Source organism: Ambystoma mexicanum, chromosome 2p (assembly GCF_040938575.1).
Source record: "Ambystoma mexicanum isolate Mex_15411 chromosome 2p, UKY_AmexF1_1, whole genome shotgun sequence".
Taxonomy (NCBI): domain Eukaryota; kingdom Metazoa; phylum Chordata; class Amphibia; order Caudata; family Ambystomatidae; genus Ambystoma; species Ambystoma mexicanum.
Genome location: NC_090923.1, coordinates 975023561 through 975045934, shown reverse-complemented (window position 1 = coordinate 975045934; position 22374 = coordinate 975023561). Strand labels below are relative to the sequence as shown.

Sequence of the window (22374 nt, the reverse complement as noted above, 5' to 3'; positions counted from 1 at the left end):
TGTTATTCTGTGTTCATTCAGGCTGATTGTCTGCATTCCACCGCTTTCACTAGGCATTTCTCAGTCCTATTGTCACATGTGTGACATGGCTAGGGTACATGCCATCTGTGTGATGGCATGTGTCATGTATGTGTATTGGGCATGCCAATCACAGGCCAATGTGTGATGGCACTGCTAGGCAGCATGCAGCAAATTTGTTGGTCTTCCATCTTGGTGTCATCAATGTGTGCCATTTGCCTCCCCTTCATACGCAGTGACAGTGCATGCATGGGAGGGTTATAGTCATGTGGGACATGTGTCAATGAAGTACTGTTTCTGTTGCTTCTCAGCCCTAATTGTGTTCCATGTTGCTAATGCCTGTTCCCATTTCTTTTCTTTCATGTCTTTGCAGGGGATGACGCACTTGATACTGCTGGGGTTGTGGAGATGGTGCAGACCCAGGAGGGGTCTCAGGCCCGACCGGGCACCAGTGAAGGACTTGGTGTGGTGGTGGGTGAGAACCCACACTTGCTGCAGGCCGTCATCTCAAGAGGGGTCTCTGGGTGCACCTCCCCCGAGCTCTATACAGGTGTCGATTCGGATGATGAGACCTATGTGCCGTCGCAGGTAAGTGTCTCTGGGAGGGATTCTGTACTGTCCAACCCACCTGCACCAGGGGTCGAACCCTCAATGGGGATGTCAGTGTTGGTAGGTCAGCCTTTGGCGGTTACGGATGCAGGGTCACACTCCGCTACATCTGATCCTGTTCCTGGGCCAGCAGATCAGAGGGGGAATGCAGTCCTGCAGCCTCAGGCAGTGCCGGCACAGCAAGGCGCAGTTCGCCTTGCCCCAGCAGGTGTGGTGCCCGCCGACGCGGTGGCCGTACGCCACCAGGCAATACCGCATGGGAGCAATCCATATACGGTATGGCAAACCAACAGGCAGCATCAACTGAGATGATGGCTCAGGCCATGGATAGGGTGGCCACTTCCATTGTCCCCCAAGAAAGGCTAATTGAACAACTACAGCAGGGAACAGACTCCATTAGCCAGTCACACAGGGAGGACATGTTGGCGTCCAACAGGGACAGGCGGGCGGCACTGGAGACTCTGCGGGAAGCCATTTCCATCGAGTCCCAGGGCCACAGGGAAGCCCTGAGAGTGGAACTCCGTCAGCTCAGGGCAACTCTGGTTGAGCTTGAGGCTTCAGCTAACACGAGGACAGAACAGCAGCTGGAGCGGCTCACACGTATGCTCTCAGCTGAGATGCAGGCAACTAGGGCGGAGGTCCGGGCATCCCGTGAGTTGTTGCATGGGGACCTCCGCACAATTATCCTCCAGAACCAGACCTTCCACACCCGCATGCTTGCTGCCATGGAGGACCAGACTAGGGCTTTGCGTGGGCTGCCTACCATAGTGCCACCACCTCCTGATGCAGCTACAGAGGGTGAGGAGAGCGACAGCAGCGAATCTCTCACAATAGGGTAGCCGTGCAGGCTATGAGCCCATGGAGGTGTTTTTTTTTTCGCAAGATCCACACAGGTGGGTTTTGGTGTGCACCCTGTCCTCGGACCTCCTGGGTGGCCTCCCTCCCACCCCCCGGGCCCATTAATGGCCATTTTTGATTTTTTTTTTCTGATTTTTTGGACAGTGTGTTGCCTTGTGTGGTGGCTCCCGTGGGCATACGCTGTATTGTGGCTGGGCACATGCAGGCTTGTCCTGAATTTGGGTCAGATGCTTGGGTTTGTGTGACACACACCCCTCCTGCTTCCCGTTTCCATGGGCTTGCAAAGGGTGTGCCCAAGTGACATTGACGTACACGGTGACGTTGGACTCCTATTTGATGTGTGGGCAGTCTGTAGTTAATACTGTGTATACGTTCCTAGTGCATATTGTTGTTGTATTGTACACTGCATGGTGTATTGGTATGTGCCTCTGCATCCATCTCATCCTCCTAATTTTCAGGTCCATTTCTCATGTCTTCACAAGGTGGTCTACTTTGGGACTGGAGTCCATGTTGTAAGCAGTGCACCTACACTCTTGCATGCCGCTAACACTGTATACTTGGAAGTGTTCGAAGTGCTGGCATTATCAGGTAGTGAGGCTACCAATTTTTTAAGTCTGTACGGTCATGTTTATGGTAGGTTGGAGGTTGTGCAGGTGATTGGTATTCTTGGTAAGTATTTGGTAATGTGTGTTGTTGGTCCTGCATTACTGTGAGTATTTCATGTGTGGCCAGTTTCCATTAGGGACACTGTAGTTGGTGACACTTGGGGCATGTTGTGGGGATTAATTTGTTTGCTCTCACATTGCATGACATGCCATGGTGTGTTGTGTGGCAGTGCCGGGGAGGGGTTGGGTGACATGGCACTGTTCATCATGTTGTATTTTGCAAGTGGGTATTCATTTTTGCTGCATGGAAGTGTGCCTTTTGATGACACTGCATTGGTGGTGTTTGTGTAGGTAAGGATGCACACATTGTGACACTTCCAGATGAACAATCTCAGGCTGCTATGGTTCTGACAGTTGACTGTCCCTTTGTTCATCATAATTGTCAGATTGAGTCATCATTGATTGTCAGATGGTATGTGCCAGGGCTGTGTGCACTCCACATGGGTGTGCTTTCTATGTGAAGTAATTAGCCACCAGCTGCGTACGGGCTGCCTCACCATGTGCCCTTTCCCCTCCCATGGGCAGCGGGCGTTCATGTGGTTGGGGATGTGGGGGCACCACCATGTCCACAGCCAGGCCCCGGCGTGTTGCAACATTGTGCAGGACACATGCTGCCACTATGATCCTGCACACTACTGGGGGAGCGTATAACAGCTGCCCGCCAGAACGGTCAAGGGAACGAAAGCGTGACTTGAGCACTCTGAATGTGCGCTCCACTATGCCCCGTGTTGCAATATGGGCTGTGTTGTATCTTACCTCGGGAGGCGTGATGGGGTTCCGAATTGGCGTCATCATGTGTGTGCTCAGAGGGTAGGCACTGTCCCCTGGGGAGGTGGTGATGGGGATCATTAGTGGGGTATTGGCATTACTATGTATCTGTCATGCATGCGTGTGCTGTGGCATTTCTACTCACCAAGCAGCCATGCATCGCCATGCCGCCCAGCTTCCATGTCCCGGTTTAGGGTTGACATCCTGTAAATGAAGCTGTCGTGGGTGGACCCTGGATAGTTGGCATATACTGAGGTGATGATTCCCTTGGCATCACATATTACCTGGACGTTGATGGAATGCCAGTGCTTGCGGTTTCTATAGATGTGCTCAGATGCCCTGGGGGGACGTAGAGCCACATGGGTGCAATCAATGGCACCAAGCACTTTGGGGAATTGTGCCACCCTGTAGAAATCCTGGCTAACAGCCTGCCTTTCTGCAGGTGTTCTGGGCAGGTATATGTGCCTGCGGAATGATGGGCGTGCAGTGATGATGGCCAACACCTGGTGTAGGCACCGTGACTGCGTGGCCTGTGACACCCACCCCACTATGGCACTTGTCCGCTGAAATGATCCGGTAGCCAAGAAGTGCAGTACATTGAGGACCTTCTCCAGGGGGCCGAGTGCTTGGGAGCACAGGGTGGGTGATGGGAGGTCATCCTCCCACTCACTAACCAGGTCGAGTATTATGTGTGGTGGAAACCTGTACCTCCCATACACCTGGTCATCCGGCATACCAAATAGGCTGGTTCTGGGTGTGAAGATTCTGGCCCTGACTATCCTTCTCCTCCTCCTGTGGTATCCCACGGCCACTGCTGCTAGGAACGGTATATTCATCCTGGCGTCTGAGCTTGTTTGTTGTTTGCGCACTCTTTTATGCTGCGCGGGACGTGCGCCTGCTTCATGCTGGTGTACCTGTTTCAGGATTGGTCCTTTTATTTTTTGGCGCGTTGTAGGCGAGCGTGTAAATCTTCCCGCCCACCCCAGGAATACACGTAACACGCTCTCCCAGGCCCAGTCGCAAGTAAATAATCCCACCCACCCCTGGAATACACGTACCCCACTCTCACAGGCACAGTCACATGTGTAACTTCACGTGCACACACCGAAATACACATACCCTACAAATTTGCGTGTGAAACTTCCCGCGCACCCTGAAATACACGTACCCTGCAAATTTGCGTGTGAAACTTCCTGCGCACCCCGAAATACACGTACCCTGCTGAAATCGCGTGTGGAACTTCTTGCGAACCCCGTAATACGCGTACCCTGCTGATATCGCGTGTCAGACTACATGTGCAACCCTGATATACACGTACACAGGTGATTCGCACTGCTGGGGGGTGGGGGGAGTGGTAGGAAGGAGTGGGGGCCTGGTGGAGGGTGCCCCTGACTGGTGGGGGGGTGGGGGTGCTGGGAGACATGAGTGGGGGCCTGGTGGAGGGTGCCCCACAGTGCTGGGGGGTGGGGGTGCTGGGAGACATGAGTGGGGGCCTGGTGGAGGGTGCCCCTGACTGGTGGGGGGTGGGGGTCCTGGGAGACATGAGTGGGGGCCTGGTGGAGGGTGCCCCACAGTGCTGGGGAGTGGGGGTGCTGGGAGACATGAGTGGGGGCCTGGTGCAGGGTGCCCCTGACTGGTGGGGGGTGGGGGTGCTGGGAGACATGAGTGGGGGCCTGGTGGAGGGTGCCCCTGGATGCTGGGGGGTGGGGGTGCAAGGAGACATGAGTTGGACATGAGTGGGGGCCTGGTGGAGGGTGCCCCTGGATGCAGGGGGGTGGGGGTGCTGGGAGACATGAGCGGGGGCCTGGTGGAGGGTGCCCCTGGATGCAGGGGGGTGGGGGTGCTGTGAGACAAGAGTGGGGGCCTGGTGGAGGGTGCCCCTGACTGGTGGGGGGTGTGGGTGCTGGGAGACATGAGTGGGGGCCTGGTGGAGGGTGCCCCACAGTGCTGAGGGGTGGGGGTGCAGGGGGACATGAGTGGGGGCCTGGTGGAGGGTGCCCCTGGATGCAGGGGGGTGGGGGTGCTGGGAGACATGAGTGGGGGCCTGGTGGAGGGTGCCCCTGGATGCTGGGGGGTGGGGGTGCTGGGAGACATGCGTTGGTGGGTAAGTAGTGCAAGGTGACATGTGGGTTGGCTGGGGGGCATGGCCATGGTGGATGGGCTGCCTGCGGGACATGTGCAGGGGTGCAGGGTAGTCTCCTGTGGTGTGGGCCACCTGCAGGGACCGTGGAGGGTGTAGAGGGAACAGCTGGGAGGACCCACACGGCCAATTCACATGTGGGACTCCCCGGCACCCCAGAAATACACGTAGGCTGCTGGATTCGCGTGTGGAATTTGCCGCGCACCCGGAGTACACGTACCCTGCTGAAATTGCGTGTGGAACTTCATGCGCACACCGAAATACACGTAGCCTGCTAATTTGCGTGTGAAACTTCCCCCGCACACCGAAATACACGTACCCTGCTAATTCGCGTGTGAAACTTCTCGCGCACCCCGAAATACACGGACCCAGGGCACTCGCCTGTGGAACTTCCCGCGAACCCCGTAATACACATACCCTGCAAATTTGCATGTGAAACTTCCTGCGAACCCCGTAATACACGTACCCTGCAAATTTGCGTGTGAAACTTCCCGCACACCCCGGAATACACGTGCCCAGGCCAATCGCGTGTGGCACTTCCCGCGAACCCCGTAATACACGCACATGCTAATTTTCACACAGCGGATGTCCGTGTTTGTCGGTACCCCTTTGCACCTCATTTGTCCTAGAGGGCCACTGTATGGACCATTCATCATGGCTGTATATGGGTGCTTTTTGTTAGCGCACTTTTTGGCACACATTTATTTCAGGCGCAGGGACGCTACCGCCTGCTTTCTTGTGGCGTACTTGTTTGGCCCTGTGCGCGTCTTTCACCATGCGCTGGTTTGCGCTATTCAATTCCATGAATACGGGTTGTAGGCGAGCGTGTGGGCGTTCCGCGCACTTGCCTCCTGTACTTCCCCCCGTGACGCCCATATTTTCACACGTTGTTCCCCAATCCGAGTGTTACGCCCCGTGTTCCGCCTACTTTTGTGATGTGCGCAGCGCTATGTGCGATTTCACAGTGGCGCACGCCGTTGGATGACCTGTGCGCTGGCGTGCGCCGCGCACTTTTTCAGCGCACATCCAATGTTTTTCTCGCGCACAGACTTCCATGAATCGATGTGCGCTTGTTTCCCTGCGATTTTTGCAGTTGCACTGTGATTTTCGCACTTTTACTGCGAATCGCACGTTTTGGCACCTCTGCGCGGGAATTTTCGGCGCACATTAATTCCATGAATCGACTCCTGAGCCTTTAAGATGCACTAATCAGTGAAAACAATAACGTTCGGCTACACGCCACCAAAGTTAATACAGAAGAGAATACCACTTTTTAGCCTTCATAAAGACCTTTGTAATGGTTGAAACACGTGTCAGCACTCGCACTGATAATAAATATCTAAATGGTATTAAGCTACAGCGAGTGGACTATACATCTTTCATTACTATAGGACTCCTATTAACATAGGATTCCTCCAAGAATTATAACAAATGTGTAAAGCGCCAATTGTGTAGAAATCCAACACAAACACACTCAATTACATAGAATACATCCTTCCTATTGACTCTTGCTGAGGCCTACATCAGAGCCCTAGTGTGGGCTCCTTTGTTAAAAACTTAAAGAAGAAATAGCCCTAGTATGGTCTCAGTACTCTCCATCTTCGGCAACAGTTGGACAGGTATTGGGATGCTCTTTTCTTTCAATGAAGCGATCTGGCCAGAGATCATGCACATCCATGGCTGGTCTCTAGGCCAGCACTGACTGTTAAAGCTCATATGTACCAGAGAGAGAGGAGCAGACCAATTAGGAGGATGTGATCACTGCTCCCATTCTGTTCTGCAATCTGGTGCCTCTCCATCACGTCATAGACTCTCAACCTGCCCTATCCCCAGCACCTCTCTAAACTCACCTTTGCCAGCTCCTGCTCAAGACTCCTTCCCAGCTGGCAAAGGTGAAGGCTCCTCTCCCTGTGGAGTCCATATAAGTCCTGTGCTTCGGGCACTCCACTGGCTTCCGGTGGCAAAGAGGAATAAATTCAAGGCCTTATACCTGGTACATCATGCCTTTTTTAAGCAGGGGCCCGAGTATTTGCATTTCCTATGTTCCTGGCAGGCCGTTGCGTTCCGGAGAAGCCAACTTAGTTGTCTCGAAGGTTGGCCGGGTCCGTGTGGGTGGACGGGCATTTCCATATGCTGCCAGTAGATTGTGGAATGGGCTGCCTTTGGGGCTTAGAGGCATGGCAAACCATCTCCAATTCAGAAGAGCGCTGAAAACGTTGCTGTTTTAGGGTTACTGTTGGTGCTTGTACTGACTCCATTCCTCGTGCCAAGATGCCTTCGGGTGAAAGTGAGCGCTATAAATGCCCGTAACATAACATAACTGCTCTCTTGCTGTCGCCGCGATGCAAATATGAAAGGGATATATTGCAGTTTCTAAATCTATGAAGGTGGCCATCTTTGTTTCTGTTTTTCATGGGAAATTGGGCATGTGCAATATGCCCAGAGCCCATTTCCCATAAAAAGTACAAAAAGGAATACTTTAAAGTTATCTGAACCGCAGGGGAAGGCCACGGGTATACAGAGAACAGGAGCAGCCTGCGTTCTCGCAGAGGCCCTCATGCTACCTTATGCTTCGGCTGGAGGGCATTTACGTTGTACAGCCCTGATTATGGTAGTGATCACTATCTTAAGCGGTTAACTCAGATACAGAGAAAAAAGGAAAATGTGTCACCCCACGGTCTACACTACCTAAGGGTCGGCCTCACCATCTGGCCCTATCTAATATGTCCCTAAATGCTGCATGCAGGGAAGGAAGGGCGTAAAACACACAGGGGTGTAGGAGACACATAAAATCTGGGGGGGACAGGACGGCTGCACCAATATTCGGCCCAGCCCATTATTGGAAGTTATATTGGCTTTACTACCAAAACAACACCAACACTTGCATGGTTCATGTTCACAGAATCTCTGACTCTGCCAGTCCTGCCTTTCAGCCCAGTGCACGTGTGCGAGGCTCAGGCTGGCGGTGTTCAGCAACTTCTGAATATAATTTACTGTTCTATGTGTGTATATATCTGCTGCAGTGTGCTGTAAGAAAATCGAATAAGGTATTGAAAATTAGAAGCGTCCTTGAATTGCCTTGAAACGGAGTCGACTCAATATGTTTATTAAATGCATTATTTGTGTTAAAAACATTTCTGAAATGTAGATTTTTCCAAGGCAGCACTCACGGCTTGTGGCCGTGGCAGATAGCAATCGTCCAGTACGTCCATCGTGTTTTTGGAGCAGCGTGTACAGGCTTTTAGGCCTATAAGTATGAAGGGAAAATCCAAACTACAATTACCAGAATGCAAGCAATCAAACAGATGTGAATGGATGGGCTGCCCTTTCTGCAGTCACGCAGACGATGGTGAGGAGGTGCATCAAATGTTTAGAGTGGACTTCACTGCGTTGGTGGGAGTGAAGTCACGCAAATACGTGCAGTAGTCTAGCCTATTGCCCTGTACAAAAGGTTTTCCACCCCTACCCTCCTTCCCAACAACCCACAACGTGGCAGCACAATCAAACACAAACATCAGCCCCATAAGCAGCAGCAACATGATACTACCCCTCCGTTGCCTGCGCTATGGCTTGCAAGAGTGCGCTCTCGTTTCCTGGGATGCCCCACTGCCTCCTCACCCCTACCTCTCACCACCAGAAATGCTCTCTTGCGCCTGCGCCGTCAGCACCACATCATCCTTACCTCCACCACTTTCCATGTCACAATCACCCCAACCATGCCATCACCGCTACCAGCGCTATCAAAAACCTTACTGCACTGCACAATAAACTTAGCACTGCACTCTTACCCTACTCAGACTCAACACTAAAACGAGCAATCTTCTCAGCACCACCCAATAAACAACCACAGCCACTTTCAACAGCCCCACTTCCCCAACAACTCCCAGCCCCCAACCACACAAAATATCACCCTCATTCTACTCCCAAACCCGACACTGGACCGCCATTGCCACGCACATCCAAACAGCCTCCTCTGAATTGTGCACTAATCAATGCTCAGTCGCTGCCCGCACATGCACTAGACATCTATGACCTCATCACACTACACCACCTCGATGCCCTAGCCATCTCAGAGACCTGGCTGCATGAGGCCAGTGGATCCGCACTATCCTTAGCCATTCCCCAGGGCTACACCATCTACTGAAATGATCGAGCAACCGCTAGAGGAGGCGGCGTTGCTCCCATTGCCAGACAATCCCTCTCCATCAGAGACTGTAAAACCAGCTTTGATAGTCCCTCAGACATCCTATCTCTTAAATTCTCACCATCTCCCACATGCACCATCACCATTCACTTACTCTACCGCCCACCTGGCCCCACACACAACTTTGAACAAAATCTACTGCACATCCTGCAGGACAACCTGAAAGCTTCCTCTCAAACTATCCATCTAGGCAACCTTAACCTGGGCCTTCTCGACCCTAACGACACTCACGCATCCTCACTATCTGATGCCCTCACCACGTTAGGATCCTGTCAACGCATCACCTCCCCTACACATTCCAATATGCTTGACTGGATCGCTGACCACAATTGCAAGATAACTGGCAGCGCCATCACTCCCATACCATCATCTTTTTCTCTATCCCACACCCTGTCCAAACCAACAAAACCTCCAATCCTCTACCAACCACAGTATCATGCAGCTCACGCAAGCTTACGAGGGACAACTTCCTTCCCCTTCCCCTTCTTAACCCCCCAAAGCTCCAGCGCCCTTTCACAACCAACCCCAACTTACTCCTGACAACATACACCTCTACCATCTCCAAAGCAGTGAACATCCTAGCTCCCTTAGCCCCACACAATACCAAGACAGTAAGACACTAACATTCTTGGTTCCCACCTGACCTCATGGTTGTAGAGGAGGAGCCTAAGTACCCCCACCTCCACCGCTTCGCCCATATTGCCTATATGTTGGGAGTCAGTGTGAAAAACGTGCAGTGCCATTAAGAATACCAATACTTAGGAGAATCCTGGAAGCAAGGTTCCCATTGAGAAAACCATACCTGCATACGAGAAAATATGATGGCCATTTAAATGAGATTCCAGAAGAATGGCAAAGATGAATGTTGACGTCACACAGAGTCAAGCTGACATATGTAGAAGATGCAGACATAAGAGAATGAAGATATTCTATAAGGCATCAAGAAAGTATCAAAGATAATTGACATCTTGAGATCAAGGTGAAGAAGCTTATGCCACAGAATTGATGAAGATATCAAGTCATTTTACACGTGTACAGCTGCAACAGAAACGCAAGCGAACTAATTATTCATGAGGCTAGCTTTAGAGTGAATAGATTGCGGCAAGAGCCAACTATATACATATATAGAAGTAAGTGAAGTATGGATGTTTCCACTACATTTTATAGCAGTGTTGGACTTTAGCAAGAAGGCCTCATTTCTAGTGTGTCGCAGTTAAAAAGCAGCTTGAATTACAAAGTGAATCTCAGAAAGCGAAGATGGATGAGTCAAAGAAGCCAAGGTCTTATCTGACCGGAGCAAACTGACGCTGGACACAAATCGTGTGAAAGAACAAAACTCCTGTTCAGAAGGCATGATCAGAACAAGGAAGACGTCAGAGGTCTATTAAAAAATAGTATTTTAAAGACACTAGAAGCTCGATTCCATGGTTTCCAGTTACGTGGAGGGATGAAGTTGGACGAACAAGATGATCACACCTACGCATGAGGGAAGAGTGTACCTTCACTCCCCTGATTCTTCACAGCACCGAACAAACTCAAGGCCAATCTTCAAAGCCTAATTGACAGCAGACCACAGAAGTGATGATGGATTGATATGCTAATTTGTGGGAAGCTATGGTTAACACAAGTTCACTAGCACCTAGATGGCCGGCCTGCGTGCTGCTAGACGTAGGTGGAAAAGTACTGACAGAGGTTAGAGTGCCAACCATTTGTAAGGGACCGCGTAATTAAGGGTCCAATAGTTTGTTTAACCAATGGGACGTCATACATTTAGTGATATTCATAGTGGTTATTTTTAGGGGAGGGCTTTGTTGCCACACCTGATGTTGAGAAACCAATTATCTTCACTCATTGTCCGATGCTAGTATGGATCGTACACTTAGACATCCTTGTAGACCCTATCACTTTCTTCACTAGGTTTTTGTAGTTTGCCGCGTAGGATGACATTGGTAGTTACGTAGGTCAACGTCACTGATGACGAGTTTTTAGTATATAAGCTCAGTTTTTTATGAAACGTATCGAGTACGTGGATCGAGCAAATTCATTGATGTTCGTTGTACTCCCTGTTTTAGATAATTGATATTAAAACAGTTATCATTTTGCCAACTACCTGAGTCATTTCGATTATTGATGTATGAATAAAATCTGCATCCCCATTCATCTCCAGCGTAATTGGTACTCATGTTAAAGGGCTGGGTTATCCAGTTCATGGTCATCCGCACAAGGAAGCGCCAAGCCCAACTCGCTTGGCAAAAGGACTCATCCAACGTTCTAAAAAATGAGTTCAGAACTATTGCCAAAAAATACAAAAAAGCCATTATCACAGCCAAATCTACCTCTTTCAATGCTAGAATAAGCAACTTGAAAGAAATATTCAACATTTACAGGGAACTAGAATCTCCCATCTCACCACCCACCATCATCACCAAAGATGCATCATGGTGCTCTGACATCCAAGATGCACTCTTAGGCAAAATCGACTCCCCACTCCCTCCAACAAACCCTTCGCTCTCACAAGCCTCACTGAATGTGAAGTTACTAAACTAATCCAGGGCCTGAAACCTTCTTAATGTAAAGGCAATATTTGCCCTGCGCCTCTCATTAAAGGTTGCGCTGATGTGCTCACCCCATCATCACTGCCTTCATTAACGCCTCCTTCACCTGTAGCACCGTACCAGACAGCCTCAAAGAAGCCTGGGTTCTCCCACTTATAAAAAAAGACCACATTAGACCCAACCATACCTACCAATTAGCGGCCAATTACTACAGTCTCCTTCCTTCTAAAAATTCTAGACCGTGCTGCCTACCTGCAGGTTCAGAAATACTTGGAGGACAATAAAATCCTAGGGATGCGCCAATCTGGTTTCCGCCCTGGCCATGGAATGGAATCAGCTCTACTAGACCTCAATAACCAGCTAGATGAGATCAGGGACAAAGTAAACTGTGCTCTGCTCCTCCTTTTAGATGTATCCGCAGCTTTTGATCTGGTCAACCCACAAATCCTCTGCCAGCACCTCTCCACCCACGCAACCTTCTCCCCTCCTGCCATTGCCTGGATTGCCTCCTTTCTGGAAGGCAGAGTCATGAGAGTCTTATCAGACACTGCCAATGCCTCTCCCTCCCCCATCACCTGCGGTGTCCACCAAGGCTCCTGCAGCACCCCCAGCCTTTACAACATCTTCACTAGACCCCTCTTCAACATCTTAGACTCCCTCGACACAGCCTACACCAACTATGCCGACGACACGCAAATCCTCATCCCACTCTCCGGCAGCTGCTCAGAAGATTCCAATACTCTAAACAACATCTACTACACCATGCTGGCATGGGTGGCAGCGAACCACCTCTGTCTAAACAGTGATAAGAATGAAATTCTCATTATCGGCTCGCCACAAGCCCGTAAATCTCTTAGTTCTCAGTACACCTCCTTCCAAATCGACCAGTGTGCTATCCCAGTCTCACCATCAGTAAAGACTCTCTGCATATACTTTGACGCCTCTATAACCCTTTCTAGACAAGTGAGCGCCATCGCTTCCTCTGCAGCTTACGCAACTAAAGTTCCTAATGCAGCCAGACCATTCCTCACTCAAAACAACTGTCTCACCGTCGCCCGGGTTGTAATTGGTTCAAAGTTAGACAACTGTAACGTCCACTTTACAAGCACGTCCACTAGCAATATCACAAAACTACAAACAATGCAAAACAATGCCCTGAGAGCGGCCCTAAACATCCCGAAACGTGAACACATCTCCACGGCCAGAAGGGAAGCTCACTGGCTGCTCATCCAGGAACGGATCCATTTCAAAACATTGTCCATTGCACACAAGCGCCTCGCTAGCACAGCACCTCCCTACCTCACACAAAAAATTAAGAAAGCCCAGTCCACCAGACCTACCAGGAGCCCCTACTCAGACAGACTGATCCTGTCTAAAGTGAGAAGGTGCAGAGCAGGAGGATCCAGCTTCCCCTACTGCGCAGCCAAACTTTGGAATGACCTCCCCCTCTCCCTTAGGGCAGAGCAATCCTACTGGGTCTGTCGCAAAGCCCTCAAAATACAGCCCTTCTCCTAATCCCTGTCTCCACTTAACCAACCACCCCCGTTCTCCCCACCCTCTTTCACTCAGAATGACCAGCACACATGTAACACTTTCACTGTGCAACCTATTGTAACCATACCTACCTCTCCCTGCTGTTCCACCCCACCTCAATGTCTGACTAATTATGTTAACCTTATTTGTACTTGACTTGTATGTGCAACTGTGCCTCAATGCCTCCGGGTTGTATGTGTGCTTTACAAATGAAATAAATAAATAAATAAATAGCTGTCCTAAATCAAAGACAGTGTACTTCTACTTACTATGTTGGGCGTAAGCGTAATAAGCAATCTAGAAGAGGGTATGTTGGCACATATGCCCAGGTGTGTGCGAGAGGCTGGTTTACTGGCGCGTACGCGCATTTCAAATTGTTTTCAACATCTGCATTACTAACCATTGTCGAATTTTTAGTTGAAAGTGCCCCCAAACACGTCTTACGCTGTGAACCAGTCCAGGCTTTCCTGACAGCAGCACTTTGAATTCTGGGTTTTGTAGTTCACTTTTCCAGGACAACCTGAAGGCGTTGCCCTGCCTCACATGATAAGAAGGCTCTTGGCACACATGTTTGGGTCATTGCTGATATAAGGTTTAACTATCCGCTTGACTTTTGCACTTTCATAGTAGACATTTAATTTGCATACTGTCTAAAAATAAAGAGCTCGAAGCAAGCAATACGAGTACATGTGCGAATTCTAAATCAGGGGCATATCTTCCTTCCACCAACAACAACTCCGGGAGTCTCCCCGGTGTCTGCGGCCTGCTTTGTATAGTTTAACAGCAAACTCTGTGGGTATTTGAACCCTGCCAGTGTCTTCCCAATCGGTGAACCGACTGTGTCCATCAAATGCATGCTTAGAAAAGAAACATCACTGCAGGCACAGGCGAAGTCTTCACACACACACATACTTCAGTTGGTAAAATAACCCCTGCCGTTCCCTCGCCTCGCTTCTCATTGTGGTGAATTGTGGGGGGGATAAATGACATTATATCCCCCCTGCTTAAAATTGGGGGGGGGTTTGTTCCTCCTGGACCCCCCCCCCCCCATTTCCTACACCCATGCTTGTTTGTCCAGTTAAGTATTACAGTAATACGATAAATCTAATCAAAATATTACTATTTTCAGATTTGAAAAACCCCTCGGGCATGAAAGTATCGAGTGTAGCAATAAAGCAGGAAAACCCAGAACCACAATGGGAAGTCTGTGAAGGCGGTTTTGGTTGATGCTGACGATTGTAATCGTTTGCAAAATGTTTTACAATTTAGTTTTAGAACTGTATAAAGCCATATTACTTTTTTCAAACAGCTTGATTCATAAATACATTCACAAAAATAGGATTTAAAAAAACGTAATTTGCATATGTCCTGCAGCTTAATGCTGACACCCCTGAAGGCATTTCCTCCACCGGGATGGTTGGTGTCCATGGCTTCCTCACTTTATGGTGTCATCATATAGAGAACGTTAGCCCTTTAGTTCTTCATTGGAACTCTCTGAGGTCCACCCAGATAGCTCAGAATCCTTCTGCATGTGTTAGCCATGGAGCACTAACATTTCTTCCGGGTGGCTAGTTCACAGCGTGGGTGAGGATCCTACTCTCATTTACCAGCAGGCTTCATAGGGAGGGAATCCACCACTAGCGCAAGAATTGGGGACGCCCTCTTCAAATAGGTCCCACCCTTTCATGTAAAAGCCGTAGCCATTTTGGAACGGGTCGTATTTTCTGTGTACGAAGCGTCTGATGCCCACTGGGTTGTGCCCGACTCCCTTGTAGCATGAAAAACACGACCATCTTGAAATAGGGCTTGAAATGCGGCCATGCTGGGCTCGGGCTCCTCCCTGTCCTCCTGGATGGGCGGGGTTAGGAAGGCTCAAGATCAGCTGAGCGAGAGTTGACAGTAAACAGTTGTCAGCAACATCTTAGCAGCAAAGATGAAGCACCGCTGCCCGATGGCCGCTCTGCTTCTCTTGGTGCTGTGCTCCAATGTCCAGACTGCAAAGATGATGGGCGCGTACGAGTCCGGGGATACGGGCAACCCAAAGGCGCTGGAGATGGCTTCCTTCGCCACCGAGGAGATCAACAAGGACAGCAATAACCCCAGGTTGTACCGGCTGAGCTCACTGAACCACGTGAAGACGCAGGTAAGGGACTCTGAGGCCCTGGGGGAAAGCGAATAAAAATGAAGGAATTTATGACAACTGCTGCTCTTCATCGGGTTGAATTAAACTATTCTCAGCTCATATGCTGGCAAGTGGCAACCATGGGTGTGCTGACTTGCTTTTCGCAACGGAGCCGACATTACATTTATTTTCCAGTTACTGACTCCTTAATACTAATGCAGTAAGAGTATTACGAATGTCAACAAAAAGGTTGAAATGCCTTAAAGTAGCTACTTAAAGCGTTTTAAGTGGTCCAAAGCAGCAAACGGGTACATTGTTTTGTAACAAAGGCGTTGCGATCACAAAAGCTCACAGACTGTCCTGTCAAAATTGTAACAGATAAACCGGTTGAACAGGATACCTGGAGATCTAGGTGTGTGTACAAGTCCCCCTGGAATTAACCCGCTTGGTTAAAGGTGGGCGGGGAGCAGCAATATTCATCTAGTGCCGGTTGGTGACATTAGAGAGGTGCACTGGGGTGGACTGGACTACAGGGATCTCTGAGGATTTCCCTGTAGGCCTCTGCACCCCGGGCCTCTTTTGTGTGGTAACCTATTTTATTTCCGCATTTTCTCATAGGAAAAGGCTTGTGCTTGCTCAAAATGGGTAATATGGGGCCACTTTGAACATTATTTCCAGGGCCTCCTTTGGTTCCCAGTCCATCCCTGGAGGCGTACCGCTTTCCCATTACTAAGCATGAGCGACATAGAGTAGAGAGGGGGGCCCCAGAAAATATGTTAAACAATCGGTTAAAATAGTGAATTTTGCAGCATGCTGATGTAGAAACATTTATCAAAAATCAGCAAAGTTTGCAGCCTGTTTTTTGTGGTAAGCCTGGAAAAAAATCCAATAAATGCTTTTATTGCACAGGACCGCTTTTCTAGCACATTTTCATGATGCATTTGCCTATAATAAATGCCAGTATCCAAAAAATCAGGTTGTGCCTCTACGTGTCCAATCAAGATGCACCAAAGTGCTAGTATCGCCCCAGAAGAACTTTCTCCTGGTGCTGTTTCTGGTAGAAAATGCTATGCCTTTACTTTTTTTTTTTAACTGTCCAGCCTGGCTGCATCAATGTATGCAATAATGTAGCCAGTGTGGCCACCTAAGAGCACTCCTCGTGTTGGCTTTACCATTAATGCAGGTAAAAAATGATGTAAAAAATGCTTTCTGGATGTCCGCAGCTATGTGTTGTTTTGTTGTGTGTGTTGGAAAATCTAGCTGTTGGAATGGGAGCTGTAATAATTCCACTGGCATTACTACCTTCCCTGTATTTTCTTGATGCCAAAGGAGATCAGTGGGCGACTGTGCACAACCCTTCTTTGACCACATTTCTTGTTCCTCAATTGGGGCCCTTTTCTGTAGGTCAATTATCTGCATGACGGGCAGTGAATTAGATTCAACTTTTTCCTCTTGCGCGCTTCCTTTTAGCAAATACTCTGTTGCCTGGGGCTTCTGGAAGTATGCTGCCTGCTTTACAGCAGGGTTTGCCGTCACGTTTTCTAGTGAGATTACGTCACTGTTATTGGGATGGGCTTGGCATTTTACCAAAGCCACTACAGATGGTTCTGCCAGAGCTTCTATTAGCTCATTTAAAAGTTCTGCATGTTGTACTGGAGACCCATCTGCACTTCTGAAACCTCTCCTTTTCCACCTAGACAATCCAGCATGTAACGTCATGGTTACGTATGCCGAATCTGAACGAATGGTTACTGCACATCCCTTTGCTGCGTGCAATGCTTCAATTAGTGCTCTTCTGCTTGTGCTGAGTAATGCATTGGTAGAAGTCTTTGTACGATCTCATACTCCCCTTCCTCCAATCTTACTACTGCTGCAGCCACATGCTTTTCACCTGTCTCTGGGCAAATAGATGCTGACCCATCCACGAAATACACCTCACTTTCTTCTAGGGTATTTTTGTTTGCTTTGGGAATGTCGTCTCCGTCCCCCTCGTATGTGGCACGATCATGATTTTGCATGTCTTCTACCGTGCACGGCTCAGTGATTAATGTGGCTGGATTTACTGTCTTGCAGCGCACTATGTGAATGTTACAGTTAGTATTATTTCATAAGATGTTGCTCTTTGTGTCTAAAGGGTAGATTTAGACCGTTCTAGAATTGCAAACAAGTCATGTGTTAGGAACGATTTCATATGCGTATGTCATTTTCCCTCCATGTGTCAACCCCCAAACCTTTTGCTAGACACCACTGACTGACTTTGCCAGAGAAGCACATCCTCCAGCTGCACTCCTCTGGGCTTTCACTCACTTTTTATGGGGAAACTTACATGCCCTCAATACAGTCAGTACTGGGAGACTGTTTCCCTTAGTCCTTTTCTCATGTTGCAACTTTTGTGCAACATGTAGCAAGTGTGCAGTGTATTTTACCATACAGCACACTTGGGTCTATAGTCATTTCCAAAGGCCATAGATACTCTCGCTGGACATTTTTCTGAACTGTGCAGATCTGTCATGGGCAGGACTGGTGGCACCTATCGATTCGCATTATTTTTAACCCTTTCCTACCATGTTAACCCGCGTTAACCGCAAATAGGTGGCCTGGATCCAAAATGGCCATGCCACAAGGTTCTTTGTCCTGTCGTTTGGCCATCTTATCCCTTCACCTTCCCCAGGTCAAGTCGACCCGGGCCAGTCCTTATTTGGTCATGCATTTTCCCGTGAATCCCAATGCTTTCGTGGGCTTCTGCATGCCTTGTGTGTGCGCCTCCAGGATGTGGGCTGGGATGTCTGGTCCCAATACACATCCTGGGTGCCAGAGAGTCTGGAGTGTCCTGAATGCCTGAGACCACCGTGGTCTATGATTGGTTGATGTATGGAGTGAGTGTTTGTGAGGAGATCTCCCATTGGGTCCTCTCCATTTTGGCGCAAAGTCAACTTTGGATAAGAGGAGGCTGGAAATACCACTACCATGTCGATCTCCTGAGTTCTCACTGAACAAGGGATAGGCTCAGAGACGTTTTTATGGGAGGGCAAAAGGGGCACTTGCCCAGGGCCCCCACCTTGGTGGGGGGCCACCACAAGGATGCCTGATCTGAAGAAGTAAGATTCCATTGTTCACCAGTCTTAAATAGCACACGTCAGGATATTTAATGGGGTGCTGCGGAGGCTTTAAACCCATTCTGTTTTGACAAGTACTTTCTGCCTTGATGAAGTCATCATATATTGATTTCTGTGTTCACTGTGGTATAGTTTGTGTGTTCCTTATGGCACAACTCTGTAGCATTCTTTCCTTCCTGTGGGAATTATGTTGATCATGTGCAATAGGCAAAAGTGAAATGCATATTGATAAATTGAATGCCGCAATGGTTCAGAAGTTAGCTCAGTGTGTGAAGCACCCATTGCAGAGATGTGTTCATATGCAAAATTAGAATATCACATTCCAGCAAGGCTGGCGGAGCCTTTCCTATGTCTGAAGTTTATAAACCTGCCTGCATATGTACTTGGTTTTGCAGACCAACATCTGCTATTATCAGCAATGTAGCTGCACTAGATAGGGGTTGCTATAAAAACTAACATATAATCTGTATGGTGAAGGTCTAGAAATTGGTTTGTTCAGATGGGGTGTTGTAAAATCTAGGCAATCTCCTCCAAAGATGGCATAAACTGTTAGGCCATGAGGTGAATAAATATCCAAATTCAAGACTATGGAACTAAAGCGTTCATGCTTGTATCATGGATTTGCCAGCAGACGATGCAGTGCTCCTGGTCAAATCATCTAATAAATCTTACATTACTGTGCTGTCTTCTGTGAGGTTTGCCTTCTTGCATGCTGCTGGTATCGTTTAGCCCATTACTTGATCTTTCTTCTTATGTAGGCCATTTGGGTGGAAGGGTTGGTAGACAGAAGAGAGCAGACCAGATGTTACAGGCCTCAGGCAAGCATATTTTAAGGTTTGCTTGTCTGACACAAAAAACGGCTTGCTTTTTGGTAAAAGTCAAGGTTTTTAGGCACGTTTATAAATGAAAATGTCACAAGTAAGTGTTTTGGAAGTATTTAAAGCTTTAAAATACAAAAGACAAACCCAGATGAAATTTGTTAAAGGGTATGCTGGTACTTATATACTTTCCTAGATGATGAAGAGAATGAAGCTATAACCATTCCCAGTTTGCATATCACCCTCCTATAATATTTTGTTTACAAATGGTCATGTTTGGTAATGTGATTTGTGTACTTTCCAAGTCCGTTTTTATCAAATGAGATTGTTTTAGTTCTTGGTAAGAACTGGAAAAGAAAGTGTTCAAATGCAGAAATTGCAGAGTTGGCACAAATCACAGCTTCACCCCTTCACCAATGTGTGATCCTGGGCATCTCATTTAATCTTGTGTTGCCTAACCTCTCAATATTGCCAGTCCCTAAACCTTTCAAAATTGTCAGCCCTTCAGAGCGATTTCCTTCGCAGGGTATGATCATCATTAAAGACCTATTCATGGTTTCACTGGCTATAGGGTTGCTTTGACTTTAATAGTGAGCATATTTATATTGCACACCACAGGCATTTGTTCCTTTGATATCTAATGGTAAATACTATTTGAAAACCATATCCCACTTCTAATATCAGTCTGGCTGAATAAAGACACCTTCCTGGTAGCTTCTAATCTGCATCCACTATCCATGCTACAGTATGTGTAGCTTTCTCCTTCCTTCCAATTGGTCTCCTTTGTCCATGCATGAGCACTTTTGCATTCTGTGAGGCATCTAATGTGAGTTATCTGTCCATTATGGGTTACATGTACCTTTTACATACAGTCCTGCATTAATACTACAGACTGCATATCTTCCTGGATGTTATTGATAAAAATTATCCTGTATGTACTAGAACAGTAACCTCTTCGTAGACTGCTAATATTGGTCTTCAAATGATACTTGTTTATAATTCTGATTAGAGCAATAATGAAGAGGGTAAGGGGACTTAAAGGAAGTAAACATGCGTATTATGCTGCAAGACAGAATATCAACCTCTAGGTTGTGAGTGGGACGGGTGGGGGGGCATGACCATTATTCTTGATCCCTTTTATTCCTTTGGTTTGGTGAAGGGGGGGCCCCAAAGAGGTCCGTGCTCAGGGCCCCAGAAGTGCTTAAGATAGCCCTGGATAGGATACAAGTATCCTGCAACTACGAAGCTGAGTCGAGGAACCGCTGGTGACCTGCTGGAAGGTTTGGCACCCTGAGCCTGCTGTTGTCCCGTGGGACCCCTCTGCATCTGGACGTCCTAGAAGGTCTGTGAAGACGCTTGACCTATTGGAATAGTGGGACTAACTATTCTCGGCACCTTCACCAAAACCTGTAGTAAGCTTTCTCGGAAGTGTCCCTGGGCCAACCAGTGGGCTGACCAGCTTACACAGGACCTTTGTTCGGTCTCCGCCGTCGTTTCGAGGAGGCCCTCGAAACTTGGATAACTGCTAGCTCTGTGTCCACGGCACCCTCACACCGAATTTCGTACACTTGGCATTCCCAGGTCTGAAGTGAAACGAGTGCGCCCGGACCTGAGTAAACGTGATTACCCTGTTGCCCTGCTGCGGCGACGTTCTTTGCAAGTCCGCTGCATTTGTGACCCTCTTGCCCCTGAAGCCTGCTGCAGTGCAACTGGGGCAATTCATCCCCCCGGAGCGGATAAATCGCCACTGTGCCATTTGGGAATCCTCGCTGGATCTCAGGAACTAAAAGGTGCCGAGACGTCCTTTTTGCCACCGTCGAACCTGCAACCGAATTGGACTAACCTGCCGAAGTTTGGGTCTCCTTGCCTCAGGGACCGGTGAGTAATCATTACCCCAACCGGTGGCCCCTAGCGCCAGAGCCCAACTTTACGCACAAGTCCACTGCTATTGCGAAATAGCGACTCCGTCCCAAACTCTCGAACTGCCTCTGCCTTCAAGTGGAGGTCCTTCCTGAATAGTGGGTACTTAATCTTCATCCCCTTATCCACCTTCCTGAGCTGCTTGAGACCCCTAAAGAGACCCTGCCTTGTCCATTGGAGCAACCGCGTGCATTGGCATACATGTACTATTGAGCACCAGGCTCCACTCTTCTTGGGGCTGGGACTACCTCTTAGGTGAATAACTGATGTTGAATTGGGTCTAAGCACTAACTGCACTGCCTGTTTTCATCCCCTCTAGGTTGTCAACATATTTCGTGCAGTCATACCTATTGATCCCCCTGGTCTTGTATATATATTGTATTGAGTGTGATGTATTGGTTTACTTGGTGTTAATGTGATTCTTTGCTATAGTCTATGTTACAAAGGCCTTGTAATAAATGTGTGTATATTTTTAATATAACACCTGTCTGGAGTAATTTGTAAGTGTCCTTGCTCTGTGTGCTCATTGAGGAACTTCAGTCACCCTCACCCCTCCTGAGACTTAGTCTTGACCACCTGCCATAGCTACCCTGATTGGTCTGGCTTGTCCAGAGGTTACCCTGTTCCAAGAAACTAGGTTGGCCTTCTGAACCTCTGCCCCTCCTGGACAGAGTTCAGAAATCCTTCTTTACAGAATGTTCAACAAACAGTGTGACCGAGCACCCCATCACTATGGTGACGCTTTTTTCAATTGCGAAGGCGGCGGCTGCAAGAGCTTGTTTGCACACAAAGTGCCCTTGAATCACAGAGTCAAGGGTGCCACTGTAATAGGCCAATGGCTTGTGCCCTGAGTGTTCCATTACAGTGTGAAAACAGGTAGAATTCCCGTTCATAATATGGGGTTGCTAGAACGGGGGCTGTAGAAATAAATTCCTTTAGTGTTGTAAAGGCAGTGTGCATCTCTTGTGTCCATGTGATAGCTGTGCTTTTTTTTGTGCTTCCTTTAGTGCTTGTAGTAGGGGCCTCGTGTATGCTTCATAGTTGAGTA

The 22374-nt window shown here is 48.5% G+C and overlaps 1 protein-coding gene across 1 annotated transcript in view; it reads left to right on the top strand.

Annotated features, from left to right (window-relative positions):
* Positions 1 to 15088: 15088 nt before the first annotated feature.
* Positions 15089 to 22374, top strand: part of CTSF (cathepsin F) — a 245604-nt gene continuing 238318 nt past the window's right edge. The window contains exon 1 of the mRNA XM_069644785.1: positions 15089 to 15493. Coding sequence (XP_069500886.1) covers positions 15284 to 15493 — 210 coding nt within the window. The 5' untranslated portion in view covers positions 15089 to 15283. The remainder of the gene's footprint in view (positions 15494 to 22374) is intronic.